This window comes from Dromaius novaehollandiae, chromosome 6 (genome assembly GCF_036370855.1).
Source record: "Dromaius novaehollandiae isolate bDroNov1 chromosome 6, bDroNov1.hap1, whole genome shotgun sequence".
In the NCBI taxonomy this organism is placed as follows: Eukaryota; Metazoa; Chordata; class Aves; order Casuariiformes; family Dromaiidae; genus Dromaius; species Dromaius novaehollandiae.
In genome coordinates, this window is record NC_088103.1 from 16,681,172 (window position 1) to 16,699,567 (window position 18,396).

At 37.7% G+C, this 18,396-nt stretch overlaps 1 protein-coding gene across 8 annotated transcripts in view; it reads left to right on the plus strand.

Annotated features, from left to right (window-relative positions):
- OGDHL (oxoglutarate dehydrogenase L) overlaps positions 1–18,396 on the plus strand; it is a 62,128-nt gene that overhangs the window by 26,968 nt on the left and 16,764 nt on the right. For 7 of the 8 annotated variants that reach the window (XM_064513769.1, XM_026116796.2, XM_026116797.2 and 4 more), the window contains 10 exons: positions 2,060–2,206; positions 2,815–2,905; positions 3,451–3,630; positions 3,978–4,106; positions 4,523–4,702; positions 4,942–5,094; positions 5,791–5,893; positions 6,498–6,626; positions 9,172–9,322; positions 12,771–12,898. In XM_064513769.1, coding sequence (XP_064369839.1) covers positions 2,060–2,206; positions 2,815–2,905; positions 3,451–3,630; positions 3,978–4,106; positions 4,523–4,702; positions 4,942–5,094; positions 5,791–5,893; positions 6,498–6,626; positions 9,172–9,322; positions 12,771–12,898 — 1,391 coding nt within the window. The remainder of the gene's footprint in view (positions 1–2,059; positions 2,207–2,814; positions 2,906–3,450; positions 3,631–3,977; positions 4,107–4,522; positions 4,703–4,941; positions 5,095–5,790; positions 5,894–6,497; positions 6,627–9,171; positions 9,323–12,770; positions 12,899–18,396) is intronic. The other variant, XM_026116799.2, reaches the window with a different exon arrangement.

The window sequence follows — 18,396 nt, forward strand, 5'->3', positions numbered from 1 at the left end:
TCTGAAACACTTTGCATGTCAGTAAACACGAGTTAGAGATTTTTAAAGAAACTGTCTTTTGGTTAAACTTCTCTGTTCAAAACTGTTGAAAATTAAGTTCCCATAGGAGATACCAAAGATATTGTTGCTAGGTGTTTTGTTTGCCAATATTATAGCAAGATCATTTGTCTAGTTAAAAGTTTAATTTAGAGAGAAATAAAAAAGGCACTTAATGGTCGAGTGAATATGGCACTTCAGTAAGTCTGTTTAAGAAGCCCTCACTATGAAGCATCTCCATCTATCTTGAGACACAAATTTATGCTATTACTCCTGCTTCTCTAAGCTGTGGAAAGTTGTGGAGTTTCTAGTACCATGAAGGAGCCATGCACTCATCTTCTGCCAAATTAACTGTCTATCAAAAATGGATTTACAGAAATTTCTATCCAGCTACCTTTGACGTGTTTTTTCCCTCTGAAAAGTATCAAAAGAAAAATCTATTTTTTGTGGAAAAACTGTCTGTGCTGTTGAGATTTGTGGCTTTGTAAGGCAGATAGACATCATTTTGCAGGAGAACTGTGTTTTCAGAAAATGTTAATTCCAACTACTACATACTTCATGTACCTGAGACTGAGCTTTAAAGTAGAATTTCTCCTCCTTTGTGGTGTTTACTGACAGGTTATTGAACAGGTCATTTTTAAGTCTTCCCCACATAAAGTACTCATTGTACGTCCATACGTTTCTATGTGTATGTATTACTAAACATGTCAATGTTAGACCCTGTTTGTGTAGTCTGATCCATGTGGGCATCTTCTTATGCCCGTGCAGGGTCAAGCCTTTCTGGCTTCTCCCTTCCATAAGCAACTGTCTCGCATAAGACTTGCTTCTCATTGGGCACCGAGTACCTGCAGCCCTTGTGAACTCGGTGGTATATGGACTTGCGAGATGTGATGGTGAAATACTGTAATTCTATGTGCTTAGTGGCAGTTCACCGCAACTATTGAACTTTCTGCTTGTGCAGCACTGGCTCAACTTGCATCTACAAAGAGAAAACTGTGTATGCCGTCGCCACTTTGATTTGCCCTGTGGGGCTTGCTTGAAACGGGAACCCCCCTTTCAATTTATATAGGCTGGTATAGCCCCACTGACTTCAGAGGAATTATGGCAGCTTATTTTAGTTGAGGATCTGGCTTGTTGCTAAAATGCCTGACTTGTAAAGGTATTGTTGGGTGAGCTAGGGTGACATTGTTGTCTTTTGGCAACATTTCAATTCATTGCTTTTAGGACTTCAATCTAAAAAGGTAAATGTCAGCATCCTAAGTGAGGAGTAAGCTGAGTATTAATAGATTATGGCCATGTTATCAGCCTAGACGTTGCACAGATGATGTAACCAGTAGTTATGTTCATGGAGATTTATTTTCCTTTGCATTCCATATCTCCAGGCTTAACAACAAATGACCCTTTCAGTGTTCATTAAAGGCACTTTTTAACCGCTCACATTGCCTCTGGCACAAATGCGTTAAAGAATGAAACAACATAGAATTGTCAAGGATTGACATCTTTCTCCTGCTGTAGCTAAGGCAGAAATTCCAGTGTCCTTGTTCTTGGCAAGGTACCAACGGTTACATCACATAGTCTGAGGAACTGTCCCATTAAAAAGGGCCTATGAAATAGGTGTGCTTTCTCTTATTGTTTTCTTCCAGTATTTGATCATTGTTACTTCCAGAAAATACAGGTTCTCTGCTATGTTGTCTTCAATCCATAGAGAAGACTTCTCTGCTGTCACTCTGCCTTCCCAGTGATCAACGTAAATTTTGTGTACATGAGAAGGAGCAGAGTTTAACCTGGGCAGTTCTGGCGAACAGTTCTTAGGTGGAGGAGGAAGCCTTAATTCCCTCTCATGTCTGCGCCCGCATATGGTTTATTTCCAGAAGGCTAGAAATATGTGTTGGCAGATGCTTGAAAACAGACTAAAGCCGTTTGATTTGCTAGATGATGTTTGGTAATAAATATTTGCTATATATTCTTAATACAAATGCTCTCTTTGTTTTTCTTTTCTTTTCTTTTCTTTTTTTTTGCAAAGATTTGAAGACTTTCTTGCTCGCAAGTGGTCTTCAGAAAAACGATTTGGTTTGGAGGGATGTGAAGTAATGATTCCTGCACTCAAGACCATCATTGATAAATCCAGTGAAATGGGAATTGAATATGTTATAATGGGGATGCCTCATAGGTAATGTCAGCGGAAACCCCCAACAAATGGACTCAGTGTCTTAAGACAGGTTTTGGATTGTAGAATGTTATTAACAAAGTCAGTATTGGAGAAGCTAGGGAGGGAAAAGTCAGTTATAGTGAGTAACAGGAACATAGAACAGTAACAAAGATATTTGTCAATGAGAGGTTAAAGGCTTCACAGGTGAACACTAGTGAAATTCACTTCAATGTGCTTTGAAGTAGCAAGCAGATGTGGCAACAGCTATGTTATTTACCCCATTGCATGGAGTCTAGAACTGAGGAAGGAGGATGAGATAGTATCACACTTACTTACGCAGTCTGTATTAATTATTAATGTTGTCATGTTACAACTGCTAGTTAGCTATAAAATTTATTGCTCACATTTGGATAATTAGGTGTTATAGGGTGTTAGTGGGAATGCATTAGAGGAACTTTGCAGTGGGAGGGAGAACGGGGGAGAATAAAGGGTTTAAATTTTAAAAGTTTAAAGTGAACTTCTTAACTGCAAATTTCTCGAATAGATGGCTTGCCAGTTTTATAAGTTTTACGCTAGCAACGCTGTTGATTGCCATGTTTGAGCCATAACTGTGTTTGAATTTTTCTTAGAGGTAGACTGAACGTATTGGCTAATGTCATCCGAAAAGAGCTGGAGCAGATCTTCTGTCAGTTTGATCCCAAACTTGAAGCAGCTGATGAGGTGAGATGCTTCGTCATTTTATCTATACAGAGAAGTCAATGTTCAAAGTAGTTATTTAGTCTTTAGTCATTTTTGGTCATGGTCATTATCACAATAGCATTATCATCTGCTGAAAAGCATCATCTTGTTTTCTAGTTTGAGGGATATGATTTGATGAAATTTGATAGAGGGTTTAAAGACTATGCCTGACCTCTAACTTGCAGGAAGTGTCTCATTTGTAAAGTCTGAAAAATGATGGTAGGCCTGTAAGTTCCAGGTCATTTGACTGAGTACATACTCCCAGCTGTCTGTCTTTGTTTCATATAAATGCAATGAGTTGTCAATATTCTGTAAATATTAATCAGATATTGGATAGTGACACTGAGATAATAAAATAGGAACAGGGCTCAAATGTGAGGTTACACTGCCAAACCTACAGTGCACACTGATGCATAACTAGCTATAGATGGATTTTTTCAGAATGAAGGATAAATTTTAGACATACTGAATTGGAAGCAGTTTGTATGAATGACGTGCCTGAACCTTGACCACTTCTTGCATGTTAGGGATCTGGGGATGTAAAATATCATCTGGGAATGTACCACGAGAGGATCAACCGAGCAACAAATAAGAAAATCACTCTGTCCCTGATGGCTAACCCTTCTCATTTGGAAGCAGTGGATCCTGTTGTGCAGGGGAAGACTAAAGCAGAACAGTTTTATCGAGGAGATACGGCAGGAAAAAAGGTAAAAATGGTTTAATGACGTGGTTTTATAGTATTTTTAATAGAAGTGGTTTACCAAGAGTTTTGTATTGTGGAGAAATCTTTGTCTTTTCCTCCTCCACAAAAGGAATATACCACCTGTTGAACTAGATAAAGTGTTTGACCTCTAGTGTAACGTCAGGAAGTAGGTTTATAACTTTCATTTGAGTATTGAACAAAGCAGGCAGAATGCAGACAAATCTATGGTTTATGATAAAAGTATGATTCTATTCTGTAAGCACTACAGAAACATAGAGCAAAGAGATCCTCCTGAGGAGCCTGAATTGCAGTTTTTGCTTTCTAATATGTGTATATAACCCTTCCTCTTAGGTTATGTCCATATTATTACATGGTGATGCTGCCTTTGCAGGGCAGGGAGTGGTTTATGAGACGTTTCATCTTAGTGACCTCCCATCTTACACCACAAATGGCACTATTCATGTTGTGGTCAATAACCAGGTAAGAAGTAGAGCATTTCCCAATCAGTTTGCCTGCTTAATAGTTGCTAGTATATTTCTTTTTTTGTTCGTGTTTTTTATTAGCTGGATATGCTGTCTCCTCTGTTTATTAGAATGGTTAGGATTTTCCTGAAAATCGTCACAGTATATAGCAACTCTGAGTGGATAATATTGTATCACTTACATTTATTTATTTTGTTCGGTTGGTAACACTTAATTGGATTTGATTTGCTTTGTTTGTTTTTAAGGAAGCTTTAAAAAAAAACCAAAACAAAACAAAGGAAGCTCATATAGCTGCCAAAATGAAAAGCTCAGACTACTGCCATGTAAATGACTATTAAATGGAAACCTCAAGCATTCAAAGCAAAGTAGAGGGAGATGCCCACATCATTTTAATGTAATTTCTGGGGTTTTTAGATTGGCTTCACCACAGACCCCCGAATGGCTCGTTCGTCTCCATACCCTACTGATGTTGCTCGTGTGGTAAATGCTCCTATTTTTCATGTGAATGCTGATGACCCTGAAGCAGTGATGTATGTGTGCAGCGTAGCTGCAGAATGGCGAAACACATTCAATAAAGATGTCGTTGTTGACTTGGTAAGTCTTGCGTTTCCTAATTCTTCACTCTGTATTGTATACTACTCTCTCTCTCATTTTTTGTGGCTTAGAAGACCCAGTCAAGAAGTATATGTTCTTCATTTAAAAAAACAAAAACCTTACAAGAATTCATAAACGTTTCTGTACCGTAAACCTTTTAAATCTCTGTAAAATCATGAAATTGAAAGATTTCATTTGGCATCTTTCCTTACCAACAGAAACAATCTTTTTCTTTGTAGGTTTGTTACCGTAGGAGAGGGCACAATGAAATGGATGAACCAATGTTCACCCAGCCTCTAATGTACAAGCAGATTCATAAGCAGGTGCCAGTGCTGAAGAAGTATGCTGACAAACTGATTGCAGATGGGACCGTAACGCTACAGGAGTTTGAGGTACAATATATCAACAGAGTTAAAGGCTACTTATGAAACTGTTTGCAGGAAGAAATAACTGTGTCATTACATGCTGTCTGCTTAACAACCTTTTTTCATTACTGTTATTGTGTCTTTCCTCTTTGACACTTTCTGATTAAATTCAGGTTTGATTTTTGTGTAAAATAGAAAGTTTTAAAGCTCACCTCCTTGGAGGTACTACTTCAATAATTTTTGTAACTTTACTCCTTGCTTTATAACCTAATGAGGAATGAATTCCACATGAATGTACATGCATATTGTTGAAAGAAAAGGACCGAAAGTGCTGCGAAGTACTGAGATTAAGAATATAGATGTAATATACACAGAAAAAAGTTTACTTCAGTTTTGAGATTTTTAAAAAGTGTTGAGATCTGAATATTGGAAGAATATGGTAGCTGTTCTTCATCCCTAGAATCTTGATTCAGCAGTAAGAGAGTATGTGAATGCTCATATAGTTGTGGTTTCTTATTGATCAACCAGAAGTGGCAGTTGTATCCAACAGCTTGCTGTGTACATTTAAAGCAAGAAAAATCATTTAACCATGTTATTTTCTTGAAATAATTCAACTGAGTTCAGAGGTCACTTGAAATATTCCAGAAAGATGAAATGTGCAGAGTCTGGTGCCTGTATTAAACTGGTTAGATCTGTTTTAAAAGGAAAGTTTTTTTCCTACAGGAAGAAATTGCAAAGTATGACAGAATATGTGAAGAAGCATATACTAGATCCAAGGATAATAAGATTCTACATATTAAGCACTGGCTTGATTCACCTTGGCCTGGTAAGAAGTGTCCTTTCATATATTCTAGTGTTAAAGTTACCGTGTTTTCATTTTGAGTCCATATTCTAGGACTCTACTATTTTTATCAGGCAGCATTCCTTTGAAATAAAGCATGTGACCTATGGTTTGCCTATGTTAGCAGTAAATATTTTCCAATTCATCTTGAAAGAGGTGCGTTTTTTAGAAAATCTTGAAAGAAAGATGTGACTTTTTAAAAGCCGACTTTTCAGTCTAGCAGAGAAGTGTTTTACCTATAATGTTATTTATCTTTATTCCTTCAGGAAGAAGGAAAATGTCTCGTACTCATTTTTTGGAGGGAGTGAGGTGCCATTTGCCTTTTACTGGCTGCCTCTGCCCACACACTTTGACTTCATTCACAGGGAGTGAAAGTAGAAACAAAACAGATCATTGTGTGCCTGTGAGATCAAGTACTGTTGTCATGCAGACAATGGAAATAATTGTGCCTCTCTTCTGAAAGGTGAAGAATTAGGTTAGGGTGCTGCTTAGAATGTCTTAAAGAGCTGTGGGTTTTAAAATAAATTGCAGATAGTGTAGAAATCTCTTAATCAGTCCTAGAACATCTCACCAAACCTTTTACTTTCAGGATTCTTTAATGTGGATGGAGAACCCAAGAGCATGTCTTGTCCCCCAACTGGCATTTCAGAAGATCTTCTGACTCACATTGGCAATGTAGCTAGTTCAGTGCCGGTCAAGGACTTCAAAATACATGCAGGTCAGCTGGAGTCCTTGTTTCTTTCAGTGGCTACATTTCTTACTCAGGTTTTGTATTTCTGCACATGAGTTGCTGATGGGCCATTTCCCAAAGGGGAAAGTGGTAGTGATTTCTTTTAATTTTACCTCTTCCATCCTATGGGCAAAGAGAATGTGGCAGATAGGGTCCTCCTGCTTGTTCTCAGTTGAATATTCTTTGAATATCATACCACTTCTGTTCTATACCTTGTTAAAATAGGGTGGTTTTTTTTTTTTCTCTCTGAGGGAGGTTATAGTCTCTTTGTAACATTAGGTTAATACATCCTTTCATTCTTCCAGTCTTTGTGTAATATGCTGCCCCTATGCAGCACATTCATGGGACTTGCTGGGAGGTAAGGCACCCATCTCATGAAGCACTATTACTAATGGTGTTTTTTAATGTTGAAACTGGTGGTAATTTGGGGTCCATTTAAGACACTTTTCTTGTTCTTCTCTTGTAACTTTCTACTCGGGGATCTAGCTTAGTCTTTTCAAACCAGGCAACCCTGCTAATATGCAGTGAGCCTAATTTTAGTACAGTAGAGTAGGCTCTGCGTGAGTAAATTTGAGCCTAGTTTTTCTTTCAGTGTAGACATTTACTGTTGGTGGTAACACAAATCTAGCATTTTCTCAAAAATTCTTAGCTTTTGGTCTAAAGAGATTCAATTCTGAATCTAGCTTCTGTTGCAGTAAAAAATTAAATGTGCATGTCTCAGTAGGGAGTGTCTAGCATTGGGTCAAAGTTCTGATTTAATTCTTTTACTGGTTGGAGTCTAGCAGCCTTACAGGGAGCAATAATATACTTGTTCCATGGGGAAAGATGGAGCCACTTTATTTAGACATATCTGTGCTTTTACTGACTTGTAGGAAATTTACTTAGGATCTGTGGAAAGAGTGGTGTGGGGTTTTTTTGTTTTGTTTTGTTTTTTTCCCTGGGTAATATCTCTAGATAATCTTTTTTCTCTGCAGTCATCAATCAAGGAATAAAATGTGTCTGGTATATATATGTCTGTGTTCCTTTGGGTCAATTAAACAGTGTTACAAGTAATGATGAAAGGGCATTCCTAATTACCATTTGCAATCTTATTGAACAGATACGATGAATAGATTAACTTTAAAACTCTTCTACGCATTTGTGCAATTTGTTGTGACATTAAGTTTGAAATTACAGTCAGCCAATAAAATTTAATATTACACATTCTGATTAGAAAGGTAAGACAGTCTCTCATTAGTAATTTGATTAACCCTTGACACTAAGTAACACTTGCCAGTATATAAGATAGATTTTTGTTTCTTGAGTGGAAAGCATTCCTCCTGGGCAGTAGTTCTCACTGTGGTGTGCTAGACTGTTATGTCATTTAAAAGGCCACATGAGAAAAACTGGCAGGAATTAGTATGGGAAGAGCACCTCTGAAGTACTTTGTGTCCTTCCACTAGAACAAAACAGCTTAATATCTCCCTTTCAACAAATAATTAGAAGCTGATTTTTTAAATAAAGTGTGTAGTATATTCTAAACAAGTCAATTGTCAAGATTTTCTTATTTAAAATGAAACAACTTTGATGAGATAATAATTTTTTGTGAAATGGAAGCATGGTGATTTTTGCAAAGATGGGGAAGATAACACAGGGGAAAAGGGGAAAATAACAAATAGAACAGCTTACCAAAAGCATCCATGCAGATGTGGAAAGGTGATGTCAAATGACACTGAATTCACTGGGCTTATAGCCTCAAAAGCTGGATGCACCTTGAAATGTGTGCAGCTTCGAAAATTTTTTTTTATTCCCTTTAAAAGCCACATTGTTGCAAGTTGTTTTGGTTCATCAAGCTACAAAATCTTCTCTGTAAAACAAACAAACAAGCAAACCAAAAAACAGCTGTTGCTTGTCAACCAAAAATCCACTGGCAGTTGCTGTAACTTCCTGTTTGTGGATTGCTTGATCCTAATGCTATTGATTGATTAATTCTGTCCGTTCCTCTCTTTGTGATTTCTCCAGAAGTCCAATATGACAAGTGTCAAGAAAAAATGAGAGAGGTAGAAGGAGGGAGGGTGAGAAGGAGAGGGGAAGAGAAGAAGAGAAGAAAAAAACGCCTAACACAGTACCTGACTTGTTTTCAGTCTTTTACAAAATATTATTTGGGAGTAGAAATTTGAAATTAATATGTAGAGAGAAATATTGGACCATGAGTCTTAATTGTCCTCAGTAGTTTCTGACACAGCCAATCTTACTTTCTTTTGCTAAAACAAGGTATGAACAATATGCAATATCCCTTTGCCTGGGAAAGAAGTTATTTTACTTTACTTGCAGTTCAGGTCTAGAAAAACAATTTGTAGAATGTATTAGGATTTGCTTAACTTTGCTGCAGCTGTTCTGCCTTTGATAAAGACAGTGGATCAGCAACTAAAAGTAGCAATTCAAACTTGGTGGGTTTTCCTGTTCTAGTATGTTGTATCCAGTGGGGACAAAGGTGAACGTGCTGTGAATGTGGAGTGTCCTTCACTGATTTCTGATCTTTATTCCAATATAGGACTCTCTCGGATTTTGAGAGCCCGCCTGGAAATGACCAAGAACAGGGTTGTTGATTGGGCCTTAGCAGAATACATGGCTTTTGGCTCTTTTCTGAAAGAAGGGATCCACGTTCGACTAAGTGGACAGGATGTGGAAAGGGGTACTTTTAGGTGAGTACTAAAATAACTGTTAAATGCTGGCCTATACTTAAACATTTTAGCATGTTTTTAAACAGTATGGTCTTTTGAGGGGAACGGGAATTTGAGGCTATTTGGCATCAATATGAATGTAATAGGCACTGGTGGTCAAGAAGAATCCAATCTCTTGCTTATCTGTAGAGAGAACATTTCAAAGAATCACATTTAAGGAAGAATAAATATTCTTAGATATTTTCTTCCTTCTCTTATGGAAAAGCAGAAATGATTTTTTTTTCTGCTTTTTGAGTAAAAAATAAGCTGCAAGCCATCTAATTACTGAGGAGGAAGATGAGGGGTTTTACTGCTGCAGATTCTGAAGTCTTTAAATAATATTCAAGTGGCAGCTGCTTCAAACTGTAGTATCCTTTGAAACAAATGTATTGCCAATTGGCAAGGCTCTTTAAGTGAAACAAGATCTTTCGTACCGAGACTCTTAATGACCATGGAGCATGAATGAACACAGAATCTGATCACTTGGTAAAATATAAATGGTGCTGCTGCTTTTCCCTACCTGATTCTCAATGGAGTAAAATCTTAATGATGTATTTAACTGAACTCTTTGATGCAAAACCCATTGCTGGGGGTGGATGGAGTAGCAGCTGCCCTATGCTTCATTGGGAATGCTTGCGGAAGAGAGAATGATGAGCACTGGTGCCTGCCTTCTGTGGTGCAGCTCTCTGTTTCTGTGCTGAACTTCATTTGGTATCCGATCTTTCAGGCTTTCTTCTTTTCGCTCCCATTCTAATGGCAGTTTAACAAAATGATTCAGGCAAGAGCTTAACACAAAAGTGAGAATCAGGAGATCTCTCCCAGATTTCTCATCCTCCTTGATTTCAAGAATATGGGTCTTGTAAAGTGGTGGGCACCTCCTGGGAGAGGAACACACATGTTTGTTGTTCAGCAACCTAACTACCTATTTCAAGTGAGTGCTTAGTCATGTCCAACACTCTCATATAGACTTGCTGTGAGAATACTGATTCTGTAACACATGGAAGAGAGTTTTCCAGAACTATCGGCCAGATTTTCTTGATGTATGTCCAAGAGGAAAATAATTGTTGTGTACACAGCAACAGAGGGAAAACAAAAAACCTTTACTACTAGGTTTTTTGCTACAAAAAAATAAAACTATTTAGACTGGCAAAGATTAGCTAAGGATTCCTGCGCCATCTGGATTCTATCATTCAGTCTTTTAGGAAAGGAGTAAAAATGCTTGTGAAATTGGGAACTGAAGCCAGTCCTGTAGATGTTTCATTTATAGTAACCTGTTTCTGCTTTACTGTTGGGTTTTGAATTTGCTTGCCACTTAGGGGAATATACCAAATGCTAGATTACAATATGAATATGAATTTTAATTATGGTTGTGGTAGGGCAGTAGAGCAGTAAAGGATGAGGTTAAAAAAAAAAAAAGTCTCAGACCTGGGTAAGTCAGAGAATATTACACTATCCTGTTAAACAGAAGAGAACACTGTAGAAATGAAGAAGGCTTAAACTGTAATACCGTATTCAGACTCATTTTATCAGAGGATAGATGGAACTGTTAACTCATGGTACAACCACCTCTAAGATATGCTGCAATTTTAAATAGAGCTGCTCTTTTTTTAGTTGTGGTTGGATTTCTCTGCCATTTATAATAAATGTGAGCGACTCCCCTAACGGTTGAAGACACTTGCAAATGCCTGTGCATTGTTTCTGGGGAGAAAACACTTGCAAGCACGTGGGAGGTATATGTCATCGTATCCTCTCTCAAACTGTGTATTGAAAAGATGCTTTCTCAGCCCCCAGAAATCTTTGAAGTACATAAAATCTCAAATACCTAGGTCTAATTGAAGAAGCAGCATCAGCTATTATTTGGGGAGAAATGGAGATACTGTGCTGCTGTAATGAAAACAACATTATGGGAGTGCTCTCACTATTTTGGAGTTTCTGAAGTGCCAGCTATAACACAATACCTTCTGTCAAGATTCAAATAATCTCAGTATGTAGTGAGATTAACTCATTGCAAGTTGAGTGAGGATATAATAGTGCTAGCCTGAAGAGTCTCCTCCAGCAAGCCCTAGGATGCTGTCTAGATCACACAACCTCTGTCTTCTCACTCCAGAGCCTTTATCCTGTGGAATCCAGAATATTGTAGTATAAGCTACTTCTCCCATCTGAAGAGTATTAAATGTAATGGCTTGCTTTCTTCCCATTTCATTACCCCACTTAACATTATTAATACAAGGAAGCCAGATAATGCTGCAGGTAAAAGGTCTTGCCCCTTTCTCATCTTGGAGCCACACTTTGGAGAAGGGAGGGAAAGGGGGAGACAGACTTGATTCTGTACTAGTTTCACGTCAGTAAACCTGACAACTGTGCAGCAGCAAAATCTGACTTGCATGGTGGTATAATTCTGGCTGTCCATCCATGCTCACCATAACCACCTTTTGTTGGTGGTTCATAACTGAAGCTCGAGAAGCTTACCATCTGTTTAGGCCTTTTATCTTTGGTTGAATGCCAAAAATAAAATGATAGTATGAAAAATAATTTCTGCCTTACAGCTGGTCTTCATGTACATGTTTTCCCCTTTCTGCCTACCTCCCTGGGCTGTTTTTCAAGGGTTCTGTCTTTTCCTGGTCTTATATTGTTGACTTCTAAATAGATTTCAGAGCTCTTTTGCTAGCATTCATTACACCAAATGGAAATACAGAAAGATTCGGTCTTCAGTTCAGTGTTGGCAGCTATACAACACACAGTAGTTGTTACCAGCATAATAGCTGTCCTTATGTTAGCAGTTGTAAAGCTGGACATATTGGTGTGATTCACTCAGTTAGTCTGCTCAGAGAGTTAATGGATTACAGTAATTACTTCAGCCATCTCTGTTTTGATAGTGTTCCTTGGTGCACCATTCTAATGCTGATTAATGGTGGGCTAGAGAGCTGTAAATGGTATGAATGGAAATGGCAGGAAGGGGGATGCAACTGCTTCAGTATTGGTGCTGAGAGAAGCTCCTTAGACAGATCTTTTTGCATAAAAGACAAACATTGTCTTAAGAATAATAGAATTTGCCAGGGAGGCACAGTGAAATGGTTTTAATAACAATTTAAGCTTCTGAAATTTGACTTTATAAGTTCTAAAATATTTTATAGCCATTACTCCCCCCATCCCCCCTACCTGAATTCAAGTAATGATGTATTTTCAAGTTTTGTGAGTGTGTGAGAACAAGGCAGGATAGTATGTGAATGTCCTTAGAGTGTAGCAATTGTATTAAGGGTATGATAGTATCTGTATGTTTCAGCCAACCACAGTGTTTTGTATACCAGAGGTAACTTTGTTGCTTTCATTCTTTCTAGACTGTAGCTTTGATGGTTTATCTTTTAAAATGGCTCTGTTGAAGCCCAAGGTTATTCTTAGCTGATAGATTTCTTTCAACAACTATTTGCAGCCATCGTCATCACGTGCTTCACGATCAAGAAGTTGACAAGAGGACATGCGTTCCCATGAATCACCTCTGGGAGCAGCAGGCCCCCTATACTGTGTGCAACAGCTCCCTTTCGGAATATGGCGTCTTAGGTATGTCTGGGGATAACTATCTAAGAGATTTGATTATGGTTTAATAGGCCTCAAACAAGATGTAGGAATTGGTGGCGAGAAGAATTGATAGGAGGAAGTTTTTCAGATTTTGCTTTAATGTGGTTGAGCTTCCTGGCCTACAGAGTTCTGGTTTGTTACTTGAGTTTGCCAAGCCTCAAACCAGAATATATGCATCTTTCTTCTAGTTGCATTTAAAAATAAACAAACTCTGCCTGTATTGTATTTTGATATTATTGCTTTCATAACAGTTTTGTATCAGTTGGAAGCCAGGAAGTGCAGAACGGTGGCTTAAAATACAATCAAAATGCTTAAACTGATCCACCCCTGAAAAAAGTAGTCTAATCAAGACATTCAGTAGATTTACCACGGTCATTATAAGATTTGTGCTTTGTTTTCTTATCTTGAAGGATTTTTAAAAATTGTTGTAATATAAACTTTAAACCAATTTCTATTTTTCTATAGTGTGCTATGATTGGTCTTGTTTTTAACCTATATGTTGTTTTTAACATTTTAGCATAAATTAAAAATGAGAGTGGAAAACTTCAATTGTTCTTAAATTTTTGAATGTGTTGCCTATAGTATCCAGCATATGAATCTGCACAGGTTTTATTGTGCTTGTAGGGCAAAACTTACTTTTTTGCACTCTCCCAATGGCATCCCTCTTTGTTTAGGCTGCTTAGAACCTGCCTATACTGAAAACTGTGATCTGGGAGAGTTAAGTAGCTTTCAGTAGAAAAGTTACAGAATATGCCGGCATTGATCTTATTAGTGTTCAGCAGCAAATTACATAGTAATGACATAATACTTGAATTTTGGAGGTCAAGTTAGGCATAGCAGAGACAGAGCTCAGCAAGAAAGAGAACATAGAAGAAAGCTGTGGAACAGTTATATGTGAAACTGACATCAAAGCTGTCCTGTTCAGATGCTGGCATCTCTTAAACAGGCATCTCCACATTTTATGACTGTGAGATTCAGTTGAAAGAATTTGTTGTAGCTGATACTGGCAATGCCAGAACACACAGCTAATGCTTTGGCAAAAGGGGAGGAACTGTCAGCAAAATCAGTGACGCTCTGGAATAGAGATATAAAAAGATATCCTAGCCTTATATGAACTGAGTGCTAGTCTGAATGTACTATTTCAAGAACACAAATCCGTGTTATTTGTAGCATTTATCATTGTGAATTATGTTTTTGGAACTGGACAGACATTTTATGTTCAGCAGCAGTGAATGGATAACCTCACTCTGACGTGCTGAGGGTGGCAAACGGAATGTGGAACACAAAACAAATGCATCTAAGAATTTATCAAGAATGTTATTGATCCTTTAGGTAAATAATGAAGAGTTATATCCATTTCATAGCTAGTATGAGGAGGAAAAAAATGAAACATGATAGATAAAGGTGGTAATTGTGAACTGCTTGCCTGAAGATTCCAGAAATATTTGAACGTGTCATCAGTTGTATATATGATCCATATTGCCTATTGCTAATAATAAAATTTAAATGGTACAGAACTGTATAGTTGGAGCATGGGCTGAAGAGCTGAGATTTTGGGATATTTTTGTTAGTTCTGTGGAAGAATTGGTATAAGCAAAACTAAGACACTTCCTTTGTATCTCTTTAAACTATTAAATAATGTTTATATATGATCTCTAAATAGGAGAGAGAGTGAAAGAGAAGATGTGTATAAACATAAGAAAAATTATTTACTGTAGATAAAGAGCAAGAATTTAATTTGAGAGAATGATCTTATTTTTTGTTTCTGATTTTTGTACGATTTCTCACAGTTTTGGCTTGGCTTTTCTTATACTGAGCAAGTTTACAGTGTAAACATGCTCAAGCAGTAGAAATGTGAAAGTCGATGTAATACCTGATCCTTCGAGTGAATTCAAATTTGATTCTTCAAAACTAACAATATTGATATTTTTAATTATACAGAAAGAGCTCTAGATCTCTCATGTCTGAGACATTTTCTAACAGTAAAGGAGATTAAATTGATGGAAATAGTTGATGAGTATTTTTTCTTTTTCTTTTGTTTTTAATTAAAATGCCACGTTGTTATGTGGAAATTATTTTTATAATTAAGTCTTTTACTAGCTTTTTACTTGTCATCTTTCTCTGGTATGTTTGCTTTTTGTATATTGTATCCATAGAGAGAAACAGTGATGAGGTAAGGAGCCAATGTGTGAACATGTCTCTTCTAGTTAAGAATGTTAGTCAAAGAGAACCTATGATAATTTTAATCTGTTTGGCTGGTAACATCATCTGGTCTCCTTTCTAATATGTGGACGAGAAAGTGGTTGTTGAAGTTCAAGGAGCTGATGTTTCAAGCGTAGGAAAACGGGGAAAAGACCCAAAGTTTTATTTTCTCTACATGCTAATTCTATTGTACAAGCCTGTTGCAGAGAAACCATTTTGGATTAGTGTTCTAAAGTACTTGGGAGTGGGGGGTGGTGAGAGGAGATAAAGGAAAAAATTAAATTAATTTGTAGCTGTGTAAACATGCAACACCTCAGAATCATTTTGGAAATTCCTTTAGTTTCTGTGAATTAGAGCTAAGTAAAAATGGATTGAACAGCTCTGCATGATAAAACCACAGATTATTTGCTTGGAAAGTGCAGAAGCCAAGAGCTGGCACCTATTCAGAGCTGTAAGCTTTGCACCAAGTTTATCGTTGAGCTGGTTAGGAGCACCTGGCTTGTAACTGCTCCATTAAAATGATACTCTGACAAGATCGATTTCCCTTAGAGACAGAACAAAGGCAGTCCTGTTATCTTATAGTTCAAGCAATTGCTTATGTTTGGATACAGGAAGTAGTAAGGTTTGTGTATTGGGGCATCAGATCAGAGTACTTAACAATCCCTAATTTTCTTGTCTCAGTTGTGATATCCGATGTCTAGTATTTCTAGCTATATCCAGACTATTGCGATTTATTTGTAGCTAGAGGAGTGGATGCACAACTCTTCCCTTTTACTGAAAATGAGTCTCTGGGAGTGTAAATGATTGCTGTGTGAAGTCATGTAAGCAGAAAAGTTTCCCCTAGTTTACCTGCTGATCAAGACAGAGAAGAAAAGCAGAACTATCTTAAAGGCACTCTGTGATGCCTCTTCAGCATTTTTTTTTTATACTTTAAAGAATCTGCTGTCTTTCTGTATCGCTCTCAGAAGGACCATGTAGTGTTGATTCTCCATCCAGGAAGAGTAATTTTTTTTCTGTCAGATTCAGTGCTGGCTTTCAGAGGTCTTGGACTGTACATCCCATACTGGGAACTTCCAGGGAACTTCCAAGCATGACAGACTTGGAGTTAGTACATACTTCAGCAAAGTCCTGAACCTCAAGAGAGCTAGAGTACAGCTTTTTGGTGGTGAAGATGATGTTTAAATGGAAAGGCAAAGGGAAAAAAGACAGGTATTGATTTCAGCTTTTTCACAACATACTCTTAGGATGGAATATGTAAAGTTACTACTCATTCAGAACAATATATTTCTTGTAGGTTACAGTTAGGAAATGCTGAAACTACCTGACTGAAATTGCATTAGGAAATGGGACAGACTGTAGTAAGGGCCAAGTTCTTAATGGCACATGCATGTAGCTCTAGAAGCCATCAGTCTTTCTGTTTCTATAGAATCAGCCATCAAATAGATGTTAACTTCCCTCTCTCCCGGGCTGTACTTGGGTTTGTGAAAGGATGCATGTCCCTCTGTTAATCTCTGCAGTTTGATTTTTTTCGATTGAACATGGCACAAATCTGTCTTAATTTTCCTCATTCTGACGTTATCTCCCTGTCCTGATGAGCCATTTATGGCCATTATTTAACATTCGTGCCTTAAGTCACTTAGAAATCATATTCAATTGAGCTGTAACCTTACTTATGTTGAGTGAAAGCTATAGTTCTTACAACAGTCATGCAAAGCGCTGTGGATAAAAATACAGCATGATGTGCTGTGTAAGCTGTCACTTTGCTTGACAACACCTCCTTCTCTGCCAGAGTGGCAAAAGAACAGTAAGGGAGCACAGCAGGAACTGGACTAATAGAAATGAACATTTCTACTATGCCTGTCATCTAGGGACCTTAATGAACTCCTACAATTAAAACATTAGTTTTGCAACCTTAGTCAAGTGCTTGTTATTTTTCTTTCTTATCTTCCCTCAGTTTGGAAGTTTACTGCACTGCTGTGTTGGGTCATGGTCCCCCAGGCCCTGGTATGTTCTGAGCCCCTAGAGGCTGCAAGGAGTTTAGGAACTGGTTGGAGGCTCTCCGCCACCCATTTGGTGTGCAAATTCTTCACCTTTCATTCTTTGAGAGCTACATCTTGCAGCCAGGTTGTCTCAGCACTAGATTTTTCCATGGCTTAAACATTTTCTCCAAGTCTCTAGCGATGTAAGAGTTAATCATTTAAGCTCACAAGCTTTGCACAGCATTCTGAAACAACATTGCTCAATTCTGGTCTCTGGAGACAGAAGGAATAAAAGTTTGCAAGATCTCTGCTGAAGATTTTTAACCCTTTACCCTGGTCTGAGGTTAAGCCCTCATGAGGGGTCTGGGAAGGATCCTGCTCCCCTGCAGTTTGTGTGTCATCTCTAGAACTGCGGAGTCTTTCCAGCTTGGATCACCTTCCCTGACCTTGACTGACCTGGTGCCTGAACAGATCCCTTTCAGGAAAAGCTCTGCCTCTGCCTCCTCTTGCATCTATTTAGACATCTTTACATTAATAACATGAGATTTTTTATTTGGTATTTCAGGTCCAGCTTCTCAAACACTTTTTTCCACATGCAGGTAGGGGTAGTAATTCTAGGCAGACTCCCTAGCAATTGCTGTAATTGCTGGTGGTTTAAAAAATAAAATAAAATAAAAGTTATGTACTCTCTTAGTCCTTTGCCTGGTAGAAAATGAGTTCTGGAGACTGATTGAACAAAGATGGATATTCCACAGACGTGTTCCATGATACAGTAATCTTTGTAGTGCTAATTTAAAAATATTAATCAAAATGTATAGATTGCACTTGAATATATTTCCCCAAATAGTTATATATCTGTCAGAAAGCTTGCAGAAGGTACCTGTCTTGAGATCACCCTTTTTAATGCAGCTTAGCCTGGGATAGAATCACCTTGGGGTGGTTAATAGCACAAAGTGAGCAACAAGATAGGAAGTGAGAAATTATGCCCTTTTTCCCGTGTGAAACTTCAAGGGTATTTTTGGTATGCAAAACAGAATTACATGTGTGCTTTGAACAAGTTTTAAATCCACATAAAGCTCCATACTCTTTGAAAAGGACTATGTGATTATTGGTAATTCAAAGTGGTCAGGACCTCAGTTCTTTCTTCTCCAAAAGCTAGATTATACCATCCTTATAGAGAGCAGCATATGTGCAAATAAGCCTTGAACATATTGCATATTTTCTCAACCATGTCACCTAATCAGTAGAAATGGTCTCTTAATGCTTGTGTAAAATTAGAATGGGATTCAAGCCTATCTA